At 46.5% G+C, this 24,424-nt stretch overlaps 2 protein-coding genes across 4 annotated transcripts in view; one reads left to right on the plus strand and one right to left on the minus strand.

The window, feature by feature from the left end:
* COLGALT2 (collagen beta(1-O)galactosyltransferase 2) overlaps window positions 1-8,717 on the plus strand; it is a 45,833-nt gene extending 37,116 nt beyond the window's left edge. Inside the window, exons 9-11 of the mRNA XM_039252972.1 lie at window positions 668-795; window positions 4,088-4,294; window positions 5,825-8,717. Coding sequence (XP_039108903.1) covers window positions 668-795; window positions 4,088-4,294; window positions 5,825-6,101 — 612 coding nt within the window. The 3' untranslated portion in view covers window positions 6,102-8,717. The remainder of the gene's footprint in view (window positions 1-667; window positions 796-4,087; window positions 4,295-5,824) is intronic.
* An 8,446-nt stretch (window positions 8,718-17,163) lies between these two features.
* RGL1 (ral guanine nucleotide dissociation stimulator like 1) overlaps window positions 17,164-24,424 on the minus strand; it is a 162,169-nt gene continuing 154,908 nt past the window's right edge. For all 3 annotated transcript variants that reach the window (XM_039252988.1, XM_039252986.1, XM_039252987.1), the window contains 2 exons: window positions 20,932-21,046; window positions 17,164-17,679 (listed from right to left, as the gene is read on the minus strand). In XM_039252988.1, the coding sequence (XP_039108919.1) occupies window positions 17,492-17,679; window positions 20,932-21,046 (303 nt within the window). In that variant the 3' untranslated portion in view covers window positions 17,164-17,491. The remainder of the gene's footprint in view (window positions 17,680-20,931; window positions 21,047-24,424) is intronic.

A 24,424-nucleotide genomic window follows, 5' to 3' on the forward strand; every position in this document is an offset into this window, starting at 1 on the left:
CATGTTAACCAGTACCCAGACCAAGAAACAGGTAGCCAGCACCCCAGAAGCACCCTCTCCATATTCCCTTCAAGGGAGCAGTCCCCAGGGGTAATCCCATTTGACTCCTAACAGCACAGAATAGTTTTGTCTGCTTTTGTACTTTTGTTTACAGGCCATATAGGGTACTGAGGTGTATCCTTTCTGGATCATTTCATTTGTGAGATTCATCTGTAACATTGCATTTAACTCTACATCATGCATTCTCATTGCCATAAATAAACACCCGCATATGTAGCCATTCTATGATTGGATGCCGTTTGCTTAGATTCCAGCTATGAGCTATTACATACTCTGCTACTATATTCTTGACTTTTTAAGATGTATTTACCTAATAAAAAATAGGTATGGGGGCGCCTGTGGGGCTCAGTCGTTTAAGTGTCCGACTTCGGCTTAGGACTTGATCTCGCAGTTCATGAGTTCTAGTCCCACATCGGGCTCTGTGCTGACAGCTTAGAACCTGGAGCCTGCTTCAGATTCTATGTCTCCCTCTCTCTCTTTCTGCCCCTCCCCTGCTCTCACTCTGTCTCTCGCTCTCTCTCAAAAATAAACAAACATTTAAAAAATTTAAATATAAAACCAGTATAGGATGTCTCATAGGGTATCTTCCCACTGATGACCTTTACAGGTAATTGACCGAGAGCTGGAAAAGACTCTGGTTATTGAGGATGATGTGCGCTTTGAACATCAGTTTAAGAAGAAGCTGATGAAGCTGATGGATGACATTGACCAGGCTCAGCTGGACTGGGAACTGATGTGAGTGACAAGTCAAGCTTATCCCAGAGCACTGAGAGGCCCCAGTCCTTTCCAAGGGGCAGCAACCCTCCCCGCACCAAGTTGATAGGAAAGCTCAAGCTTCCACTTTCCTGGATAAATGGAAATTGTCTCCATAAATGTTCCCAGGAACAAGAAGTGAGTGGAGAATAGACCCTGGTTTCTGCATCTCTATGCTCTGCAGGCTGAGAACAAAACTGTGGACGATTGTTTGCGAGACCTGGAGCCTGCCTGCAGGTCAGGGGTCTTCAGATTGAGTGCTCACGTGGGAGCACAGCAGAAATCTCACCAGCGAGGCAACAGGTGCAGGGAGAGCTGTGCAAAGAGAGGAGGAGGCATTTATTCAAGGGCAGGAGTCCCGTGTCACACTTGAGAGCAGACAGTATGGGGGCTACAGGTCAGCATAGGAGTGCCTCTCTTGGGAAGGGAAGCGTGCAGTGCAAACCGGAAGAATGCTGAGCTGGGTTTGATGGGGAGTCCGAGGCTGTCGTAGGAAACCCAGGCTTACCAGGGTAATGCTCATTCTGAATTGACATTTAGTTAATGCTTTGGTAGCTGTCTCTGGGAATTAAGTTCTCTCTCTCTCTCTCTCTCTCTCTCTCCCTCTGTCCTCTGTTTCCCTCTCTCTGTGTCTCTCCCTCTCCCTTCATTTTCTTTTTAAACCAAATGATGCTGTTTACTTCTCTCTAATGAGGCAGAACGTTCCCAAGCACTACCCTGGCTTCCCAGCTGTGTGTCAAAGGCAATTGCATCAACTCAATTGTTCCTCTGGAGCGGCTGCCACAGCCAAGCTGTCCTTACGCCTCCCATCCTCGGAGGGAAACTTAACTACTGGCTCAGCTGGAATACTTGTTCTCTCAGAAAACATGCCATTCCGACCCCAGAAAAAACCTAGTAATGGCTGAACTAATCCATGGGGCATAGACCCAGAAATCAGTACTATGTGTAATAAAAAGAGCCTGGATCCCTGTCACACGTCAGCCATGTGATTAGATTCTGCACTGTCCCTGAGGATCCTTGTTTGTTCCCATAATCCTCCAGAAGTCCTCACACCTCAGCCTTTCTGAGTCTATGGCTCTGTAGCTTGTCACTACGCCTCATAGGCACGGAGCCTGGAAGCCATTTCACACACATGACCTGCGCAGAGGCAACTTTCGCCTAAGCCTCGGAATCAGGAGAGTCACCTGGGGAGTCCTTACGGCGGGCTTATGGTGGGCACAGGTCCTTACCCACTAGTAGCCTAGCTGGTGTATTTCTTGGGAGAAAGTACCAAGAGGTCCGAAAATCTTTTCTAAATTTCACAGACTGATGAAGTCAAAAGATTCCATTGATACCAGTCACATACTATTAAAGAATGGCAGTGGTTACAAATTTTTCACGTGTAGGCTTTCTGAAATGAGTAAGATACAAATATTACTGACACTCCAAACATGAAAGCTGATAAGCTCCCCGTGGCCCGTGGCTGCTATGTGACATTTCTCCAGGAAAAGGAAATAGGAAATGGAAAGAGTAAACTAACCCACTGGAATCATCTAGGGCAGTGCTGTCCAACAGGAATAGAGCCACTTACGTCACTTAAAATTTTCTAGTGATCCCATTCAAATGGAAAAAGACGTTAAGGGAAATTAATAATACATTTTATTTAACCCGACATCTCTAAATGTGATTACTTTAATAGGTGATCAATATTTAAAAACTATTAATGAGATAGTTTACATTGTTTTTCTACCATCTTTAACATCCAGCGTTTTATGCCTACAAAACATCTCAATCTAGATGCCAGGTTTTCAACTGCTCCAGTAAACAGCTTCTTCTCCTACTGAAATGATTTTAAGGAAAAAAATATTTTACACTTCTTCAATTTTATTTTATTTTATTTTTTAATATAATTTATTGTCAAATTGGCTTCCATACAACACCCAGTGCTTACCCCACAAGTGCCCTCTTCAATGGCCATCACCCATTTACCCCCTGCCCCACCCCACATCAACCCCCAGTTTGTTCTCTGTATTTAAGAGTCTCTTATGGGAGGGAGTCTCCCTTCGTCTCTGTACCTATTTTTTCCCGTCCCTTCCCCCATGGTCTTCTATTCAGTTTCTCAAGATCCACATATGAGTGAAAACATATGGTATCTGTCTTTCTCTGACTGGCTTATTTCACTCAGCATCATACCCTCCAGTTCCATCCACATTGCTGCAAATGGCATGATTTTCAATTTTATTTTAAAATGTCAAACTGCATGAAATGAATCAGTTGAGTACAGACTGTCCCTCGAGCCACATCTCAAGTGCTCAGTGGGAATTTCTCTTCTACGTGATGGTACACGAGAGAAATTTAGACTCTTGAGTCCGAGGGGACAGTGACTGAGAAGGCGTGGTGTTTGATGTCCTGAGAAGAACGGAGGTGGACATAGGCTCCTTCTACAAACCCCCGGATGTTTGGAAAAGAGGAATCCTTTACACGATGAAAGAGATGGTTTGAAGGCAAAATACAGGAAGTCAGCTTTACCTCAAGGCAGGAAGCAGGCACCTCCTGAACTTGCTCCAGGCAAGTGGAAAACAAACAGGTTCCAGACGAAAGTCACGGATCACAGATGTGTGCATAGACGACGGCAAAGCCGGAGTCGCTAAGGGTGCGTCTTGTGTTGCAGAAGTTGTTTGAAGAGGACAGGACCTGCCCGGGTGCTTTCCTCAGAGCACAGTGAGGGCAGAACTAGGTGCATGTGAGGAGGAAGAAGCCAGGCAGGCTTTCTTATTCATTCTCCCCAGGAAGGATACCTTGGGGGCCACTCTGGCTTTTCAAGTCTTTTACTGTAGACTGTTTCCCATAGCCTCTTCTGTCCTGTGTTTACCGCCAGCGTCTGGACAGCTGTCCGAAAAAGATGGAAGTCTGAAACTCTAGGGACTTGAAAACAAAAAACTCAGGATTCCCACATCTGGCTTTTTTTTTGTCCATTTCCAACCTCTGTAAACACAGCTGGAAGTCCCAAGCCCTCTCTGGGAAATGGTCTGAGAGATCTCGTAGTCTCTCTACAGCTGGAGCACAGCGGTAGACAAGAGCAGTTGGGATGTTGCTAAATGGGACCAGGAAAATGGCCCCATTGATGGCAGGTGGCAGTCACGGCTGGCGATGGGATGCACTCACTTTGTGGCATGATCCATTTAATATAAGACACAGCTGGTCCAAGCTTTCTAAAGTATCTGTAAACCTGTGCCCCGTTCTTATGGATCCTTATCTTCAACTTGGAATGTTCTCGTCTTCTACTTCCTTTTAGTTATATTGGTAGGAAGAGGATGCAGGTGAAGGAGCCAGAGAAGGCAGTACCCAACGTGGGAAATCTGGTCGAAGCTGACTACTCCTATTGGACGCTGGGCTACGTCATCTCTCTGGAAGGAGCCCAGAAGCTCGTCGGAGCTGATCCTTTTGGGAAGATGCTGCCAGTGGATGAGTTCCTGCCGATCATGTACAACAAGCATCCCGTGTGAGTCTCCCTGCACTGCCTGCCTGTCCCTTGGGCACAGCTCTCTCATTTTTTCTGCTACTCGGTTTCTCGGTCGTACATGACATTTTCTAAAGATGTACTGCTTTGCCAAATGATCTTTCTATAATCATGACCCAGAGGGGCTGACTTGAGTGATTATCCCCCTTTACAGATAGGGAAGATGAGGCAGAAAAGGTGAGCCTTGCATAAGTGTCCACTGTCATTTCCGGTGCGTAGTAACTGGATATAATATGCTCGGTCCTCTCCTTGTTTTCAATCTTCTTTTTTTCCATAAACTCATACACCTGAAGGTGAAGGTCATCTTCCCGAGCACCTCAAAGTTGTCAGTTCATTTCTCAGTCCATTGTGTGTAGTTGTTGTCCAGGCAGAGCTCACAGTCTGGTTGGGAATTCAGACTCACGAACAGTCCTCATGATGTATGGTGAGACTCACAATCACAGAGATGCGTTAGAGGCTCAGGGAGGGTGGAGGTGACCCCTGAGCAGGGCATCTGGTGAAGAAGGCAGTGTGGTGCTCCCGGTGCCCACAGCACAGATGCAGACTCTGACCTAGTGTTTATCAAAGGGTATGGAGATTGGTGGTTTACCTGTCCAGTCTCCCCAGTAACCTGTGAGCCCACTGAGGCAGGGACAGTCTCACATCTCTGTGTCCTTAGGACCTAGGCCAAACTCTACACATAATAGCTACTCAATCAGTGATTCCTACATTTATTAATGGAGCAGGAGACCAGGTTCTAACCTCGGCTCCTTCCCTCAGTTGCTGGGTGTTCTCCTTTCTAGATGGGCTTCCTTTTAGTGGTTGAAAATTCCCGTCCTGTGTCTTGCTCATTTTGTCTCCTCTCCTCAGTAAAGGTGGGGTTCCTCACCCTCTTTGATGCAACTGACCTTGTACCTGTGTCCTAGCAGGCACATGGAGGTCAACTGTCATCTCTGTAACAGAATGAAAACTAACACCTATGGTGCACAGACTGACCTAGGACCTAAGCAGATGTCCCTTCATACAATGTGCACAGGAGCCCTGTGGGGGACACTGAGTCATCCTCCACTCGACACTCACAGGGAGCTGGGCTGCAAAGCCACATTGGCATGCCTCCAAGCTGACACTGTTTGACTCATCATACCACTGCCATTCAGATCTCAGCTAATTTATTAACCCAGGACCGGGGCATTTGCCACACAGATATCACATTGGTCTATCCTTATGGTCAGAGCTTCGCTCTTAGCTTTTCGAATAAGACCTGAAATCCATTTTTTAAACGAGTCCATCCAAAGACCACAGAAACATCTCGACTGAAGTTTCTCTTTGTGTGTTTGTCTAGGTCATCTGAAATAGCTTAAAGAAACTTTTATTGTGTTTGTAGACTAAACTTTCCCACAACGGACACAACTTTAAAAATAATCAAAGGCATCCGTGACCCTTTAAGAGATAAGCAGCAGGGCCCCTCTGCTCTTTCCCCCAGTTCTCTAAGTGTCCTACCTCCTCACACACCCCTACACCTCTTGTTTGCAGAGCTGAGTACAAGGAGTACTATGAATCCAGGGACTTGAAAGCCTTCTCGGCAGAACCCTTGCTCATCTACCCCACGCATTACACGGGCCAGCCAGGCTACCTGAGTGACACAGAGACCTCGACCATCTGGGACAATGAGACAGTGGCCACAGACTGGGACAGGACACATTCCTGGAAGTCCCGGAAGCAAAGTCACATCCACCACAACGCCAAGAACACGGAGGCCCTGCCGTCGCCAACCTCCTTGGATGCTGTGCCTTCAAGGGACGAGCTCTGAGGGCTCCATGGAGGGTTCGCCACCCTTGGTATTTTCTAACAGGCTGTTCATCCGTTTGCTCCAATTTCTTTTAGCGGCCACAGTCTTCTAACCAATGTGGTCTGATGTGATTGAGCAAAGTTAATATATTCTTGACAGGGGAGGAGAATAGGGAAACTTAATCCAAATTTCCTAGGATGGCTAAAAGATAGGCTTTATGGCAACCATCAAGATGAACTTCAATGTAGACACCTAGCCCTTCAGTCTATTATCTAGATGATACTGCTTCCTACATTGAGGATCAACAGTATAGCCCAGAGACTCATCCAAGAGAAAGGTAGTCACATCAGTAACTGGTGGGCAAGGTAGCCAAGCCAACTGACCACATCTGTTGGTCTTGTGGGCCCACTTTATATCATAGGTGTGACCTTGAGAACTTGTGTGTGAAACGAGTTGGTGGGGGAGGGGAAACAAATAATTTAAAATCAAATTGGGCTTTGGTTTAAAGGAATTCTGTCATGAGCCCAAATGAGCTCTTCATCTTAGTCCTCATTGCCCAGTAGGGATGGGTATCTGGGTCTGAGACTTGGCCTTGACTATCATGGCAGTTGAAGCTCTCATATGGAGATGTCAAGTCTGCCATGTGGGTAAAGTTTATTAGCTATTTGAAAGTTTGTGTAGATATTTGAGGAAAAAAGAACTCACACTTTGGTCTTTTCTATTATGGTCACTTGAGTTAGGATGCTCTATTTATGAAGATAAATTTAATATATAAGGGGTTAGGGCTGGTGTCTAACTTCTGTCCCCAGAGTCCCTGTGCTGGCGCGGCATGTCACACTCCCCTCCGCCCTTGAGCCTGGGAAGGAATTGTGAGTGTAAGTTGTATGAGTCACGGTTAAGAGGCAGAGCACATTTTCAGGCCAGCAACTGTCCTTGCCTGGGTTTTTCATTCTAATTTGAACTATTTATTCTACAAAATGTGGGGGAAATGTCTGTAGGATAAGGCAGAGAAACAGATTTTTCAAGCTTTCAGAGCACCCTAGGGAGTAGTGAGTGTGCAATCTCGTTCTGCATTTCCCAGCCTGGCTTTTCCAGGGGAGGCTCGTTGCGTGGGAGCTTCTCACCATCTGGAAACAAATGCTTTTCCATTTCAGATGACAGACCTTGGTCAGAAACAGTGGACTTGTCAGTGGACTGATCAACTGATTTAGGCCAACAACGGGGAAAACTCTGGGAGTCGGCATCCTGGGCAGATGACCTCTGCTCTCTTCACAGACAGATTTTCTCTAAAGCACAGTGTTGAGCTACATCTTCTCTGCCAATTCCGCAGTCTGTGTTCCTCAGACATCTCACGATGGTTTGCTTCAGGTTTGCGTTTGCCCGCCCGCAAGCAGTAAAACTTTGCCTCCAGGAATAGCCTCCCCACGCCCTCCTCCCTGAGCTTCATGCTTTGGAGCAGAGCCCATGGGCAGGGCTGCTGCGTGAACCAAGCTTAGTGCTCCCTGGGGAGGACCCCCAGGTTGCAGGACAATGAGGTAGCGTGTCCGCCAGAGAACACCAGCCTCGGCCTTTCTTCTTGACTTATTGTCCATATTCTTCCACATTGATAGTAAGCAAGGAGGCCGAGGAAGGGGATCTTAGCCGACTTCAACCTTTACTGCTTCGACATACCTGTCAGAGCCTATTTTTTTTTTTCTAGAAAAACAGAAAGAACATCTGGGGAGCTAGTGAAAAACCCTTAGGTGATCCCTAAGGTTCCCTTGGGTATTTTGCATTTTGTTTGCATAGTTGAGTGTGTGCAAGTGTGCCTGACTTTCATGATCTATATTTTTTAATAGGGTGGGAGGGATATTGGGAGTGGAGAAAGATTGAGTTGACATTTTTTGTGTTGTTTTGTTTTAATAGAGAATTTTTTTTTCCTTTTACTGTCAGCTGGTCTGATAGGTTTATGGATTCTCATTCTTAAAAGACATTGATCTTAAGTTCTAGAATTTTAGATTAGGACTGTTCTACTGTGAATAAAGTTCTGGCTCTGTTAGCCCAGACTTTGCTTCCGCCTGCTCAGGTCTGGGATCCCAAGCAGCACTCTTTTGTTGTGAACATTGTGATCTGCACGCCCCCCTCCCCATTTGTTTTTAAAAAGCCACCTCTTCAGCAATTCAGAGGTGACCTCATATTCCTGCCTCTACCCTAGTCTAAGACATTTGACCTTTGCAGTCACAGACCTTTGCCTCCGGCCATGGCACTGTTCTTTGTCTCTGTAAGTTAAACCCTGTGTGGATTCCCCCATCTGGATCCCCTTCTGGATCTTGGGATCCAAGGTGGGATCTTCTGGACAGACGACCCTGACTTCAGCAGTGCTGGTACTGCTGAGTGTGGACTGAGCAGCTACAATTTGCAGAGGACACATGGTGTGGGCCTTGCGTTGGGTTCCCTGGGGCCTGCTGTGGGAAGAGAAGAAAGAGCAGGCATCTCAGCATCCTACACTGTCTATCATGCCGTGTCATTTCAGGGAGGGGAGATGATAAACGACTTGCCTTCTAGAGCTCTTTGTGAAAAATTAAAAAAAAAATAGCTCAACAATATGATTGTTCATTTGTTCTACCAACACCGACCAACGGCCAACACTGCTGGAGCTCTTAGGTCTGCGCTGGACCAAGGATGTTGGGGACAGAGATAGTCAGCACTGCTGCTCGCCCCCATGGCAAATGTGGTCACCACTGTCCTTACTGTCCAATAAGGGTTGTTAGACTCCTGGGTAGAGGTGGGTAAGCAGAAAACTTTTCTAGGCTACAGAAAGACAGGACTTTCATAGAAAGAAGGGCTGTAGGACCTCAGAGAACCCAGTTCTGCCAAGGAAGACTGTTGGGACAGCTTTGCTGGGAAGGTGGTGGGGGACATGACAATTGTGTTGGCTTTGAGGGCGTGAATGGGCATTTATAGAGGAAGGCTGGGTATGGTGCCATGGGGATGCTTTCCAGGCACTGGGAAGGTGTGCGGCTGGGAAGGGTTTGCTGGGGAGTGCTGGGGGATGGGGATGTATCAGGCTATTGACAGGAAATGAGATTCAGACCTGATCGGGATGGCAAGGTAAATCAACGACCCCCCCTCCACCAGTTATCATCTGTCATGAGTGCAGAGGCCATTGTTTCTGGGGGAGTTCTAGGTGTGGTGAGCCTCCTGACAGATAATGCAGAAGTTTCCAGTAAAACATTGGTGTCTAAAACAAGAGAAGGTCTCATTCAGCTACAAACTTGTGGGTCTTTTCCCTTATGGTGAAATAAAGTGTAAAATAAATATGAGACTTCTACAGTATGCTTTTGAGACATTCTTTCCAAGTAAAAAGAGTGAGAGAGAGAGAGAATCCAGAAGTGATATCCATGGCTGACAAGAAATCCATTCACCGAGGAATTAAATAATGACAAAGTGAGAGTTAAAATGGGGCTGGCCAATTTGGTAAGAAGATACCACGTCACAGTGACATCGAAAACGAAAACCAGGAAGCCTCGGATGTAATCATTATGCCCATGATGTTGTGTTTTGTGGTGAGGTTTATTATTTCAGAGAGAACGTTCCTCCCGCAGGATGTTCTGACTAAATGTGGCAGAAGAAGGAGGGCCAGGAGGAAAGGCAGTGGCAGATGAGGAGGCTGATGGCAGCCTTCAGTCAACCAGGCACAGGGAGACAAGACACCACCAAGCTGTGGTGGCCAGTAAGTCCTTTTTGCCTGGTTGGGAAAGAGAAGTAATTATGGTGGTTACAACACATTGCGTTCTAGTGGATTACAAGAAAATGGTGCCTCCTCTTATCAGGAGCAGAGAACAAGAGGATGTGGCTTGAATCACAGCGTGAAGAGTTTAGGTGAACATTCAAGAGGAGTTTACTGACAGCATTACTAAACACCAAGGGGGAGTCCAAGGCAAGTGGCTTCATATTAAAATGTGCTGTTGGGCAGGAGAATGGCTTCCTTCTGCTCTGTGAATTTACCTAACCTAAAATGGCCTGGGTTTTGGCTTCCATCCATAGATGTATTAATATGGAGTGATCTTTGCTCAGGCCGCTTGGGTGACACCAGCTGAGCTGCCCCAGCCCAAAGCCATCATCCCATCTGCCCTCAAAGAGGGTGGAAAGAATGAAGAATCGCCTCTCTTTATTTTTAATTTGCTGTGTTTATTTTTATGTCCCTCCCTGTAGTTTCTTCAGCTTGGCTGCCTCTGGAATGGGCATCTTAATAAAATCTCACGTCCCAGGGCATGCAGAGCGCCAGCTGTGCAGCCCCCGTGGGTCCAGAGGGGGCTCCTCTGGTATTTATCCTTTTAGGGCAGGCTGGACAGACGTCTGGGCTCATGCTTCTGGGCTGACTTGATTTCCAGAATGTAGTGGACGGTGCTCTCTTGCTCTCTCTCTGGTCCTCAGAAAAGCTTAGAAAATAACTAATGACAAAGTGCCCTCTCCCAAAACAGAACTGGTGGTTTAGAGATTCTGCCCCCACTCCCCCCTCCTCACCCCCAGGTAGTTGTAAGTGCTGATGGTGTGGCTGCTTTGGAAAACCTCCTGCACCGACTGAAAAGACTTGAAGGAGATATTATTGTTCAAGCTGGGCCCGGGGAGGACCCCACACACAGCAGGGAGTGTGAGGGGACAGAGGATTTGACCAGAGAGAAGAAGTGTGGCTTTCAGGAGATAGCACACAGAGCCCAGGTGGAAGTGCAAGGACAGAGGGATAAGAGACCAATGCAGGCCCTGCAGCAGGGAAAGTGACGCTGGGGAACCTGCCAGAAAAAGAAGGGAGGAACCCAGAGGGGAGAGCCCTACAGGGGAGGCTGACAGTGGAGGTGCCAGCAGCTGGGCTGAGTGACTTGAGTGTTGCCCGGCGGCAGGGCCTGCTGAGGAAAGTGGGGTGCCGGCTGCCCCCAGTGCTCGTGGGACAGCAGCATCAAAATGGCCCCTGGCCAGGGCCGAGGCCCAGAGAGCCCCTTCCCCAGAGAGCGCACACGGCTGGGTGAGCACAGAGGAGGGAGGACTGAGGAGCAGGGAGCCGGCCTTCTGGTGAGAAAACTGTCCCCCAACTGGCCGCAGAGGGTATCCAGTGGGGGCCCTCATGGGGGTCTCCACTGGCTCCGTGTGGCTGCCACACTCTTCCCAGAAGGACCTTCAGCTCAGTCAGGTTCGCTTCACAGTGGCCGCATACTCCTACTGCGCAGCCTGCAGCCGGCCAGGGGGCCACTCGCCTCTGCAAGCTCCTGGGCTGCGGCTGTGGAACAAGCTCTGGGGCCCTGGCCGCCCTCCAGCCCCTGAGTCAGCCTGTCCCCAGGGCGGCAGCCGGAGAAGGTGCCATTCCAGCCTGGCACGTCCCACCTCGGGCTGCACACATCCGCCCTGTGAGGCTGCTCACCCTGGGGGAGCCTGGAGGGCTTCTGGGAACAGGGGACTTCCTCAGGTCCCCAGAAGCTTCCCACCAATACCGCAGCTAACTCCGAGTCTTTCTCTGTGCGTGCAGGGTAATTTAATACTACATGAACCTCAAGGCTAGGACCGATTACCAGCCCCTCTTCACATGGGGCAACAGCTAAATTAAGTGACTTGCCTAACAAGGGTAGTGAGTGGCCTGGAACCCACCGTCTCCAGCTCCATGCAAAGCTCCTGGTGGAAATCTGTCTCTGCCTTTTCTTGCTCATACCGAATGTTTCCACCTCTCCCTCTCACACACACACAGAGCCCAATATACACTGAAACTTACAGCACCAACCCCTGTTTACCTTCCACCTATGAAATCTCTTGTATCACTAGCTGATCAAACTGATTTCTTGATGACACTTTGCTGGAGCCTTGCATGTCACATAATGTATTAACGAGGATCACGAATATATGACTGGTGGCAAGCTAGTAAGCTGCATTTAGAATGCGTCTCCCATTTTGAAAATGATGCTTTGATTTCTTTTTAAGGGCTATAGCAATCCACAATGTTTAAATTATTCATTTAAAAATTTTTTTTTGATTTACTAGTACCCTTTGTGTAAGGAATTGGACTGTAGGGGTGCCTGGGTGGCTCAGTTGGTTGGGTGTCTGACTTTAGCTCAGGTCATGATCTCACGGCCTATGAGCTTGAGCCCTGAGTCGGGCTCTGTGCTGACAGCTCAGAGCCTGGAACCTGCTTCGGACTCTGTGTCTCCCTCTCTTTCTATCCCTCCCCTACCAATGCTCTGTCTCTCTCAAAAATAAATATTAAAAAAAAATTTTAAAAATCAGAACTGTAGCACAAACTGTTGCTTTGGGATTAAATAATAGCAGGAATAAAAGTGATTGCTTCAGAGAAGCCTAAGATAAAGTATTTGGATCCTGCTAACTGGCTTACAAGAGGCTAAGCCCGGTTCTCGCGCTCTTGGGTAGCACCCAAGCCCTGGTCACATCCACTCCCCCTTTAACTCCTCACCTAGCTGGTGCTTTTTGCAGGAGACCCTTCTCCTGCACCCACCCCACCCCCTACTTGAGGGGCGTGGTGAGTTCATGGATCAGAAATGGATTCAAATCCCAGCTGGGATCTAACTCACAAAGTACTCCTGATCCTTATGGCCTTGCTTCCTCATCTGTGAGATGGAATAATGCCCAGGAAGACAGGTGGCAGTGTTCTGACCAGCAGCAGGACGTTCCCTGGAGATGTTAAGGAGACAACCAGACACCCATTTAACCGAGAGACAGCTCATGTGAATTCTCATCATCAGAAGGCAGGGGAATGGAGCCAACAGACCCCAGGCATTGCCTTCAGCTCCTTCAGGCCGTGGAGGAATGTCAGTGTAGCCTCCTGGATCCAGGACCCAGCCCAGTGTCACATGCACACAGTGGGGCTCTGATCATTCAGACCTTTGCCCCTAATGTTGGGCCTCTGCCTTGACTGCTCTGGGTCTCAGTCCCCGTATCTGTAACCTGAGAGAACTGACTACATTTGTAAGATGTCTTTCAACTCTTAAGCCGATGTTAAATACACTGGATTCCTCAATGTGTTAGAGAAGTGAATTGCTTCCATAGTCTTCTGGGTAGGGATGCTGAGAACCCACACCAAATACTGGTTTTAACCAGTATTTTAACCATACCCAAATACTGGTTTTCAAAATCTGAGTCTACAAGAACTAAATTTGCCTGACTCTTATTTCATCTCGTGGTTTATGTGTAAACACTTCAAATTTCCCAGATTTCTCTTTTAGCTTGACATACAACGACATCTGTAAAGTAGCTCCTAGTTTAGTCGAAGTAGGCACCACAATTAAAGCACATAAATTGGTGGTCACTGCATGCAAAAAGCTAAAAATTAATTTTAAATCCAATTCTAGACAAAATTAAATTACTTTCTGGTATTTTCTCCCTTGAGCCCCTCTCTTCCATCATCCCTTCCTTTGCTCTGTTCAGTCCCATCTCAAGTCCTCACCGCCATGCGTTCCGGAGACAGATTTGCTTGTTGACTGTGGAAAGAACGAACCCACGCACCCTGCTAAGGACACACAACTCGTTTGTGGCAGAGATGGTTCATGCTCACCACCTCCTCCAGGTGTTCTCCCACATGCCCCCCACTCCCCTGCATTTAGATCAGGGCCACGGACTGACCAATGGACTGGGAAAGGAAGTGGCACGGTTACCTTGGTCGGGGCAGTTAGGAACACTGTGAGTTCTCTCCACCATCACCGTGGCTTGACAGAAAGCCCTGGGACGGAAGGGCTGGCAAGATGGAAGCTGACGGGGGTCACTGGTAGCGGAAAGCCCCTAAGGAGAGCTGCCCAATTCTCATTACATGGTGACATAATGAAAAATAAAACTGTCTTCAGCTACTGAGATTTCATGGTTTGTTACTTCAGCCTAGCCGAACCTGGCCCCACATATCCCTTCTGGAAGTATTTCCTGCTAAGAGAGATTCTAGGGGGAATAACAGTGCAAAGCCCGATGGAAATACCTCCTCATAGTGGAACTCAGGGTACCCGTTGTAATCAGGCCACTGCAGCAGCATCTGTATGTAGAAGAAGAGGGTTGGCATCAGGGAAGCTTCTTGATACCGCTGGTATCAGGGCATGGAGCAATTCTCCATAAGATGCCCCCTTACGGTCTTGTGCTGCATGAGGACTCCAGAGAAGGGAGTTTTAAGACCCTGTTTCTTTAGGCAGAAAGTAACCAAGCCCAGCTTCTAGACAGAGGCAAAACAAGGGAACCAGTTTTCTAGAATGATCTTGAAAAACAGCCACCTAGTGCCAGAGATAGAAATCCCTTTTCTTATTCCTGTCCCACCTCATATTATCAATTATTAAAACACCTCAGGGTTCCTGGGTGGCTCAGTTGGTTAAGCATCTGACTTCGGCTCAGGTCACGATCTCGCAGTTCGTGAGTTCAAGCCCCATGTCAGGCTCTGTGCTGACAGCTCAGAGCCTGGAACCTGCTTCAGATTCTGTGTCTCCCTCTCTCTCTGCTCCTCCCCCCTGTGTCTCACTCTCAAAAATAAACATTAAAAATTGTTTAAATAAAATAAAACACCTAGCTGCCTCTCTCCAAAATCCCACAAGCACCAGAAAATTTGATAATTTGGATCTATTTAAGAATCTAGCGGAAACTTTTTGGAACCATGATGAAAGGACAACACTGTGCATCTGTTGAGTGAAGCTGGCCTGGCTCTGACGGTCTTTTGGGAAACCCTTCTTTCCTCCCTTCATAGAGACCTTCCTGGGCTTCCAGAGCATCATGGCTGGTTTCAAGAATTATTCAGCTGGTAGCAACTGCACCCTAGGGAAGAGGCTCTCAGAAAGGAGGCAAAGTACTACCTTGGTTCCTAACTCTAAGTTCAGTTTTTGTTTTTTTTTTAAAGTGTCCCCCATCACATGACTCCTAAGAATAGCAATCTGTCAAAGGCATCATACTGACTGCAGTTTCCTAAGGATGTCACTCTCTCCCCCGAATACTCGTGATGCTCACCAGTGGAAAGGATCCCCTCCCAACTCTGCCACTGGCTTCTCCTCGGCTCCCTCCAACTGGGCCAGAGGGGGCTTCCAACAAGCCTCCTGACATATCTAGGACCCAGAGCCCACCTGATGAACACTCCAGATACAGTCCCTTTGGGTCTGGCAGCACATGCCAACCAAGTCCCAAACCAGTTTATTAGTTTAACCAAAAGGTAAACAGATGATGGAGATGTAGAAAGACAAGCATGCGAGCAGCTAAAAGCATCACCCCGCTATCCGCCGGGAAACAAATTTAAGACATTTCAAGTGGCATTAAATAAATGAGGCTATGTTTTATCTACTCGGAATTTCCATTGTCTTTAAAAAAGGAAAATATATATATATATATATTTTTTTTTACATTGCAGTATATAAATCTAGACTCTACATATACAGTACAATACACAGGGCGAGCACACAGCACAACACATACGTCGTTGTAGCCGCACCCTAACTCAGGCCAACGGTTCTGTATTTTGTGACCTTCGAACCAAGGAATTCAGGCTGAGGCTATGTTTGCTCCAGTCTCCATGATGTTCAGCATCCAGGCCATCGCTCCTCCAAGCTCACAAGCACAAATCGGACGAGCCTTGCAAACGGAACAAAGTGCTTTTCGACTGGTTGAAACCCAGTCGCTCTTAACGATGCACAGTCTGCTCTCCTAGAAAGGCCTAAGGGGAATCTGAGGCCTTCCCAGCTCATTCTTTGGCCCACTGCCACAGATCTCTAAACTTTCCCTGGTGTTTCTGGCAGATTTCATATGGCTGTTTACATCACACAAATCTCACAGAACCTTTGGGAGCTGGCTTTTCGGGATTAGGAAAAAGGGAAAAAAAAAAAAGCTCCATGTTGCAACCTATGCTTTATATCTGGGTTTGTTCTTTTTATTTTTAGAATAAAAACTGGAATTTTGAGAATTTTTTTCTTAAAAAGGACATTCTGAAAGTGCTTCTTACACATGTTGATATCGCACATATGGCTTTTTAGGTCAACCCCCCAGCACAGCTCAGATTTGGAAGGGAGAGGGTAATGGCGTTACTAGCGACAAAAATGTCACCTAACAGTAACACCGTGATAGCAAGTGTGGGGACTTGAAAAAAAAAAAAGTTATTGATTCCATCTGGAAGAAGGTACCTCATTAAGAAATGATTTAGATAATACACGTAGCCCCATCTCTTTCCCCATGACTAGGCACAGTAATTCTACAATAAGAGTTAGTAAAACAGGACACTGCCATCAGCAGGGAACATCTCCTGAGGGGCTGTTAACAGAGCAATCGCTGTTCTAAAATCGTTCACAGGCTCAAAATGATCAAACATAGTCAATCGCAGTCGGAATTTCTACACCTGAGGAACAAATTGCACGTAATACAGAGGTACTACTATCCAGATGGCAAAAGACTCCAGACATGTAGTTCCATGCAAAAGGCGGCGATCAGAAACGGCAAGGAAGTAGTGGCATTCCGAGGCAGGTTAAGAGTCCAAGTGAGTCCCCATCCTTTTGTGCTTTCTTTTCTGGCTGATAAGTCACCAAAGAGCAGGGCTACCTGTGCAGCGATGGTTGTGATATGTTCTTGAGCAGCGGGAATGGAAACACAACGCAGTTGCCAGAAATCAAAGTGGGCCAGAAAGCGGTGGCTCCAGGGGGGTGGGAGGGCCCTGGGTCAGATGGGCCTCTGAAGCTCCTCTTGACCCCCCCCCCCCCACCCGGGGTCGCGGAAAGCGGCAGATGCAGGCAGAGGTCAAAAGCCACTGGCTCATCCAAACCGTTTCCAAAGTGGCCTTTCATTCAGCCGTGGCAGTCTCAGCCTCTGCAGATCTTTTCTGGTGGCACTTGATGGAGAAAGTAATTCTCTCCCTGATAGGAACGGTTTGGACTTCTTATAATACTGGCACGAAGGACACTCTGTATTCCTAGGATTGATTCCATTTACTTGGAAGCTATGACACTAGGTTTTCAGTTCTTTCTATTTCCCTGTAAAAAGTGACCTCAACTTCCCAGGCCATTGTGCAAATTCATTTCTCCACAGTCCAGAATATCCCCTAAGTCCCTCATATATTTATATATATGTGTGTGTGTGTGTGTGTGTGTGTGTATACATATATGTATATGTACAAACATATATATGTGTATATACACACACACACATACATATCAAATATGTGTACATATATATATTTATAAAAGTGGATAATTTTGCATTTCAGTCTCAAATAGGTCAAAGAGAATCAGTGAAACATTCATCCTTTGCATGTCAAACTCCTCTCCGATTTCCCCCACGATGCCTGTCATAGTGCCCTGCCCACTAGAGGTACTCAGTAAATATCTGTTGACTTCACCAATGATCCTCTAACACTGGATGGTTGTTGCAATTGCCACGGCCTGTTGTCAGCCTCACTCCGACTTCGGCAAGCAAGGGGCCGCTGGTCCCTCCCTTCAGAGGGTGATTTTGCTGTGCCTGCTGCTCCAGCAGCCCCGTTTAGCTGTCCTGGGCAATGTCAAGCTGGTCCGGCTACGCAATTTCACTTGTTCTTCCATGGAGTTCTTTTTGCGTAAAATGAAGTCAAAGTTCACTTGGCTGTTCATGGCATAAAAGACATTGGCTGAGTCTGGGATCACGAGTTCTGGAAGAGAGGAGGGGAGAGAATGCAGTCAGCTGGTGTAGGTCAGCCCAGCGCTGACAGCGACAGGTGGAAAATTGTGTCCAGTCACAGAGCAAGGACCATTGGCCCTTTGTCCTCGGAACATGAACTGAACCAAACAATGACAACGACTCCCAATATTGGTTCCAACCACTCCTCAATCCCAATATTTAAAAACAAAGTACAAATATGATCTTGGAAATCTGACCCATGGAATAAATGTTCATTCAAATGCAGAATACTTTAGTTAGAAGAAAGTGCGGTAGAAAACAAAGGCCAAGAGACATTAAATGACACTCCCTGAATCATAGCTAGTCAATGGCAGAACTGGGCTAGAACCCAGGTAACCTTCCTCCCACGGTCCATTTTCTACTCCAGCATGTGGCTTTTCTCAGAGACTGAGAGAATCCAATGATGTGGGGGAGAAAAAAAATCTACAGCATTTTCCAGAACTTTCTACTTGGAATATTGAAATATTTTTTGAAGTAACCCCAAGTCGAACTAGCTGAATACTAAACAGCATCTATATAAGATAGAGTATATCTGTAAATATTTAAACTGTTGTCTACTTCAGTGATTCCCGACCAGACAGCTGCAATTTCTGAACTGGGACCATTCCAAGTATAATACGAAATTATCAAGCAAAATTATTTTAATTCGTTTATATTTTTAAAAGAAGGAATATACCACTTAGCACTCAGGGGTAATGGGTATCTAAAAAAACAAATGGGAATCAAAGGTAAAATGGGCAATGGAGTAGGGGAGGCAATTATTAGAGGCATCTGACTGCAGAATGGATTCAGTCAAGCTTATGTTAACTTCAAACACTGTAATCTTATAGCAAGACTGATGCAATCAGGTTCTAAGTGACTCTGGTACATTTTGCACAAATGTCCCAAAAAGAATAACTCCCCTAAAGTGTCCCCAGTCTCCTGCCCACATATTCCCGGGTCAGTAAAAATTCACCTCACAGCTATAGATCACTTAGCATATGTCCAAAGTAGTTTGGAGCACACTATTTCTTGTTATCCTCACAACTGCCCTATGATGTATGAAGGACTAGTGGGTACTGCCTCCTTTTCACTAATTAAGGACCAAGGCCTGAGGAGGTCAAGCAGCCCATCAAAGACCACCCAAGTGGTGAATGAAACTGGGCCCAGACTATACACCTCAGGATTCCTGGTTCTTCAGACCAACTGGTCTCACCTTAGTGTTGTTTTGTGGGCAACATGGTAAAACTCAAGAGATCACTTTTTAGGCTTAGAATTTTAACGGTAACTACAATAAAAGTTATAATTGACAAGGGTTTGCCCCACAAACCCTTCTGAATGAGAAAACTCCCAAGAGGCAATTGAAAAAGAATTTTCTCAAAGGCTAAATATTTCATCTCTAGGAAAAAGTGCTATTCTAATTTCAGCAACTCTTCTCTGGGCCCAGGATACAGCCCAGATGATGCTTTGGTCAAATGGAGTAGAAACAGCTGTTCCTTTCCCATATTCCCAACTTTTATAATTCTTCTTTTAGCTATACTTGGGGAACAAGCACTAAAGATGTGTGAATTAGGGGCGCCTGGGAGGCTCAGTAGGTTGAGCTCTGACTTCAGCTCAGGTCATGATTTCACAATTCGTGAGTTCAAGCCCCATCTCGGGCTCTGTGCTGACAGCTCAGAGCCTGGAGCCTGCTTCAGATTCTGTGTCTCCCTCTCTCTCTGCCCCTGCCCCAGTCATGCTCTGTCTCTCTCTCAAAAATAAACAAACAACAACAACAAAATGATATGTGAATTGGTTAGTGTTGGGTCTGCCAGTAGATAGGGTTAGTTTCAGTCATTAACTGCACTTAGAAAGAGACTTCTTTTGACTGAGTTTCTATGATGTGACAGGGTACAGAGGACTTACCTACAAGCTTGTCTCCTCCTCTCAACAAATACAACCCCGATTCAAACCGGCAAATAGATACGTTCAGGGTAAGTATTTGCCACCAGTTTTCCTAAAAGGAATTTCTGCCAACAATGGGCTTCTAGACATACCAAAGTATTTCCCAGATCACCAGGTCTTTGCCTCAGTTAAGTGTGAGATAAAGAGCCTTCAGATTCTGGAGTTAGAAACTTTTGCTACTTGAACATCAATCATGAATAAAGATAAACTGAAAGAGGGGTGCCTGGGTGACTCAGTTCCACCACTGGCTCAGGTCATAACCACGTGGTTCGTGAGTTCGAGCTCTGTGTCAGGCTCTGTGTTGACAGCTCAGAGCCTGAAGCCCGCTTTGGACTCTGTGTCTCCCTCTCTCACTCTGCCCCTCCCCTGCTTGCTCCCTGTCTCTCTCTCTCTCTCTAAATAAAAGCATCAAAAATTTTTTTTAATAAAAAATTAAAAGATAAACTGTAAGATAAACCTCTAAACCTCTCATGCATGATTAACTGAAACAGTGAGAAATTATTACAAGGACCACTACATTGCAGGTTCACATACAACTGAAACACACATTACTGGGTGACGGAGGTACGTGACTATCTGCAAAGACCCAAAAGGCCCCACCTCCCCTCACTTTCTGACACGGGGAGTGACCCCTTCCAAGGAGAATGTTTGCTAGAAACTTTATGGAGAATGCAGCAGCACCTGGGTGGCTCAGTTAGTTAAGGTTTCATCTCAGGTCATTATCTCACGGTTCATGAGCTCAAGCCTCATGTCAGGCTCTGCACAAACAGCATGGAGCCTAATTGGGATTCTCTCTCTCCCTCTCTCTGCTCCTCCCCTTTTGCTCTCTCTCTCTCAATATAAATAAATAAACTTAAAAAAAAAGTTTACAGGGGTGCCTGGGTGGCTCAGTCGGTTAAGCGTCCGACTTCGGCTCAGGTCATGATTTCACGGTTCGTGGGTTCGAGCCCCACGTCGGGCTCTGTGCTGACAGCTCAGAGCCTGGAGCCTGTTTTAGATTCTGTGTCTCCCTCTCTCTCTGACCCTCCCCTTCTCACGTTGTCTCTCTCTCTCAGAAATAAATAAAACATTAAAAAAAAAGTTTATAGACAATGGGCATGAGGATGCGCAGAAAAACCGTAGGAAAAACAGGGCCACTGTGGGGGCAGCTTGAGACGCTCCATTCTACGAGTGAGGTGATGGCAGGGTCCCCCACACGATACCACTTCCCCATAACTAAACACCCCTACTGGGTTCCACTGTGTTCGTTCTCTGACTTCACACACCAGGCAACCCGCCAGGAGATGCGACGTGCGCCCACCTTTGTCCTCCGAGATGACCTGTACCAGCTCATACTCCTCAGCCGGGTCTGAGTCCAGGTTGTGCTTCAGCATCGCCCTCTGGATCACTGCGGGGGTTTTATCCTGGCTTGTCAACTGGAAAGACAATGGAAGGGCTTCTAAGTATTCTGCTTCATGTCGCCTGAAAGAGTTCTCTTGACCCTCTTATTCTTGCTGCCATGTGTCTTCGTGGCAGTGACGGCCCAGTGCAGTGGAACGGGACCCAGAGCCAGAGCTCCTGGGTTCTAGTCCTGGCTCCACCCTAGCGAGCTGAATGATGGTGGGACGCTTAGTCTCACAGTCCCCTCCTCCCCCAGTCAACTGCCGTCCCGCAGTAAACCAGAGCATGCCCCTTGCCAGGCTCCTCCACACCGGCTGGGGTTCCAGTTGGGGGCAGGGTGGAGTAGGAGGGGGCCATGGAAAGCACAGGGCATTTTTGGTCCTGGGCTAAAATCGTCCGTACCCACTGAGCTGCCACCATGACGCCGGGCCACAACCTGGGGGAGACAAGTGACCACAGTTCTGCACAAGGACCCATTCAAAACGAGCAAGAGACCCCATGACTCAGCAATCTCCCTGCTAGGTATTCCCCGAGAGAAATGAAAACCTGTATCTGCAAAAGGACTTCTACACAAATGTTGACAGCAGATTCATCCATAATGGCCTCAGACTGGAATGAACCCGAATCACCTCGACAGCAGAGAACAGGGGAAACGGACAGACAGATTAAAGTATATTCCTGAGAGAGCACAACTCAGCAGCTGTAAACTCAAATCCGACACATGCAACAATGTGGATGAATCTCAAAAGCATCACATTGTGCAAGAAAAGCTAGACATGAAAGATTACATGAAACAGGAGTCATTTCTTTTGAAAAACAAGCAAACCTAATCTATGGCTTTAGAAAACTAACAATAATGAAACTTAACCTTTACTAGGGGCAAAGGGGGGGACTGATTGGAAGGGGCACAAGGGAATTTTGGGGGATGAAAAATGTTCTTTATCTAGGTTTGGGGTGATAGTTACTCAGATACAGGTAGTTATCAAAACCCAAGGAACTGAACACTTAAGATCTGTGTACATATAAACTATTTGTAAAAAAAAAAAAAAAAGATCTGTGTACATAATTGGATGTAAATTAGGCTTCAATAAAAATCGGCTTCTAGGTGTTCGAAAATAATAAATATAACATTTTTCAAGTGCAAGTAAAGTTTCTCCTCACCCCCAGTTCTGACTTTCTCCCCTTTATCTTTGTACTTCAGCCAACTATTGTCAGGGTGCTCAGCGCGAGAGGTAAAGAGGGGCTGACTCTTCTAACATCCTGTGAGCGATTTCTTTACATCAGAAAGAATGCACACGCACACACACACACACACACACACACACCCCACAAATTACCGTTACTTAAAAATAAAAGCTGTTCTCACCAGGAGGTAAGAGGAGAGACAGTAAGTAAGCAAGTAAATAATAAAAGAAAAAATTTAAAAAACTAAAAGAAGAAAAAGACAACTGATTTCCTCCAAGAAACTGTCACAGAGCCTGAAGGACCTAGATGTCTCCCTCTGGTCTGGACCAGCAGCTGGTATTTGTGATTCAATAAACAGCACGCATTACAATGGGGTCCTTGTAAGCGACAAAGACCCTGTTCATTTGTCTATTACCAAAACATCCGGCATATTCCTTTACAAGGGAGAAATAGATGCACACAAAATTCTAAAAGAGGAAATATGTGTTTTGATAGTCTAAAGAAAATACTCCCACAGCTGGATCAAACTGGACCAGAAGCATAAGGTGAAAGAGAGAGGATCCTACTGGGGGATGGATGGGGCGCTAAGGTGATTAACGTCAGGCTAAGTTGTCAACTTTAAACCTACCTAAGGAGAGAGCCAGCCTATCCTATCCTTAACTATCTTGACCTTAAACTTCCCCAGGTGTGTCCAAACGAGGATGGGATATGGCCAAGGGCTTTCCCTGAGAGTTTATTACTCTGTCCCGCTCAATGTACTGAGTGGGGTGGAGAGTCCCAGTCAGCGCAATTTCGCAACCTCGGGCTGACATTCTGAACCAGCACTATCCGGCAGATATACATAATGCCAGCCCCATTTCTCATCTTACATATCTAGTAGCCATATTAAAAAAAGTTTTTCAAAAGGGAAATTAATTTTAATAATATATTTTATTTATTCCCTTACATCCAAAGTATGATTTCAGTATATAATCCAAAAATATTAGCGAGAAATTCTTTCTTTTGTACTACGTCTTCAAAATCTGGTATATATTTTACACTCACAGTACATCTCCATTTGGACTATTCCCATTTTAAATGCTCAATTGCCACATGCGGCTGGTGTACTCAATGGAACAGTGTTGGATGACACTAGCATGTCACTTTCATGCACCTTAAATAGAGAATGCGAAGAATTCCCTGTACCTCCTCCCTGAGGCTAGCTTCTAATACCAAAGGTTCGTTTGGACTATTTCTGAAAGAAAAGACTCCTGCAGCATGTCATCGTTTGTGTCTGGTTTCTTTAGCACAACGTGGTGTTTTAGAGATCCATCCACGTGGTCGCCTGTGTCACTTCTTAGCTTTTATTTCAGAGACACGGTCTAGTTACGAGGTGGGACTTTCTTCTCTGTTGGCATGTGTGAGAGAAGCCGTGTGAAGAAGCCACACTGAAAATACAATAATAACACTGATGGGGTGGCTTCTCGGTGGTTCTTCCACCTCAATCTCTCTCTCTCCCCCGCTTGAGTTCTGTCCCTGCTCTCACTCCCTGCGTGACCCTGTCCACCACGTAAGCTGGACAACTCTAAGAGCCAGCCTCGCGCTGGCCCATCTTCTGGACAATGTCAGCTGGGTGTCCTGCTGCCCCTCCAATGTAAGCGCCCCCCAACCCTCCTCATCCAGTACTGTGCACCTCACTTGATAGCACCACCAACCACCACTCAAAAGCCTTTAGTTTTCCCCCTTCCTCATCCCCTGTAACGGTAACCCAAAGCTGACGACTAAACTGATGGATTCTGCAATTCTACCTCACAAAAATAAAAAATCCATGTTGTCTCCAACCACATGGCTGTCATTCAAGCCTTCATCATCCTCTACATGGACTATGAGAGCAGCTTCCTGACTCGCTTCCTCGCTATGAGGAAGATGGTCCCATCTACCCCCCACCAGAGCACTGTCTCCACAATGTCAACTACTTTTCCAGTGAACAAATCTGATCACTACTTCAAGGCCTTCAATAAGATGCTATTGCCTGTAGGACACAAACTCCCACTTGAGAGCTGGAGGCCCTTTGCAATCTGGCCTGACCTCTATTAGAGAATTTGGTGCATGTTGAATAATGCTTTCTGAGCTCCCTTCTGATTGGAAGGCCCCCAAAGACAGAAGTGCCTCATTCATCTCCGTATCCACGAAGCCCGGCCCAGTGACAAGTACACATCCCAACGTTCAAGGATCTTTTGTTGAATTGA

Source organism: Hyaena hyaena, unplaced genomic scaffold (genome assembly GCF_003009895.1).
Source record: "Hyaena hyaena isolate Hyena2069 unplaced genomic scaffold, ASM300989v1 scaffold_439, whole genome shotgun sequence".
Lineage (NCBI taxonomy): Eukaryota > Metazoa > Chordata > Mammalia > Carnivora > Hyaenidae > Hyaena > Hyaena hyaena.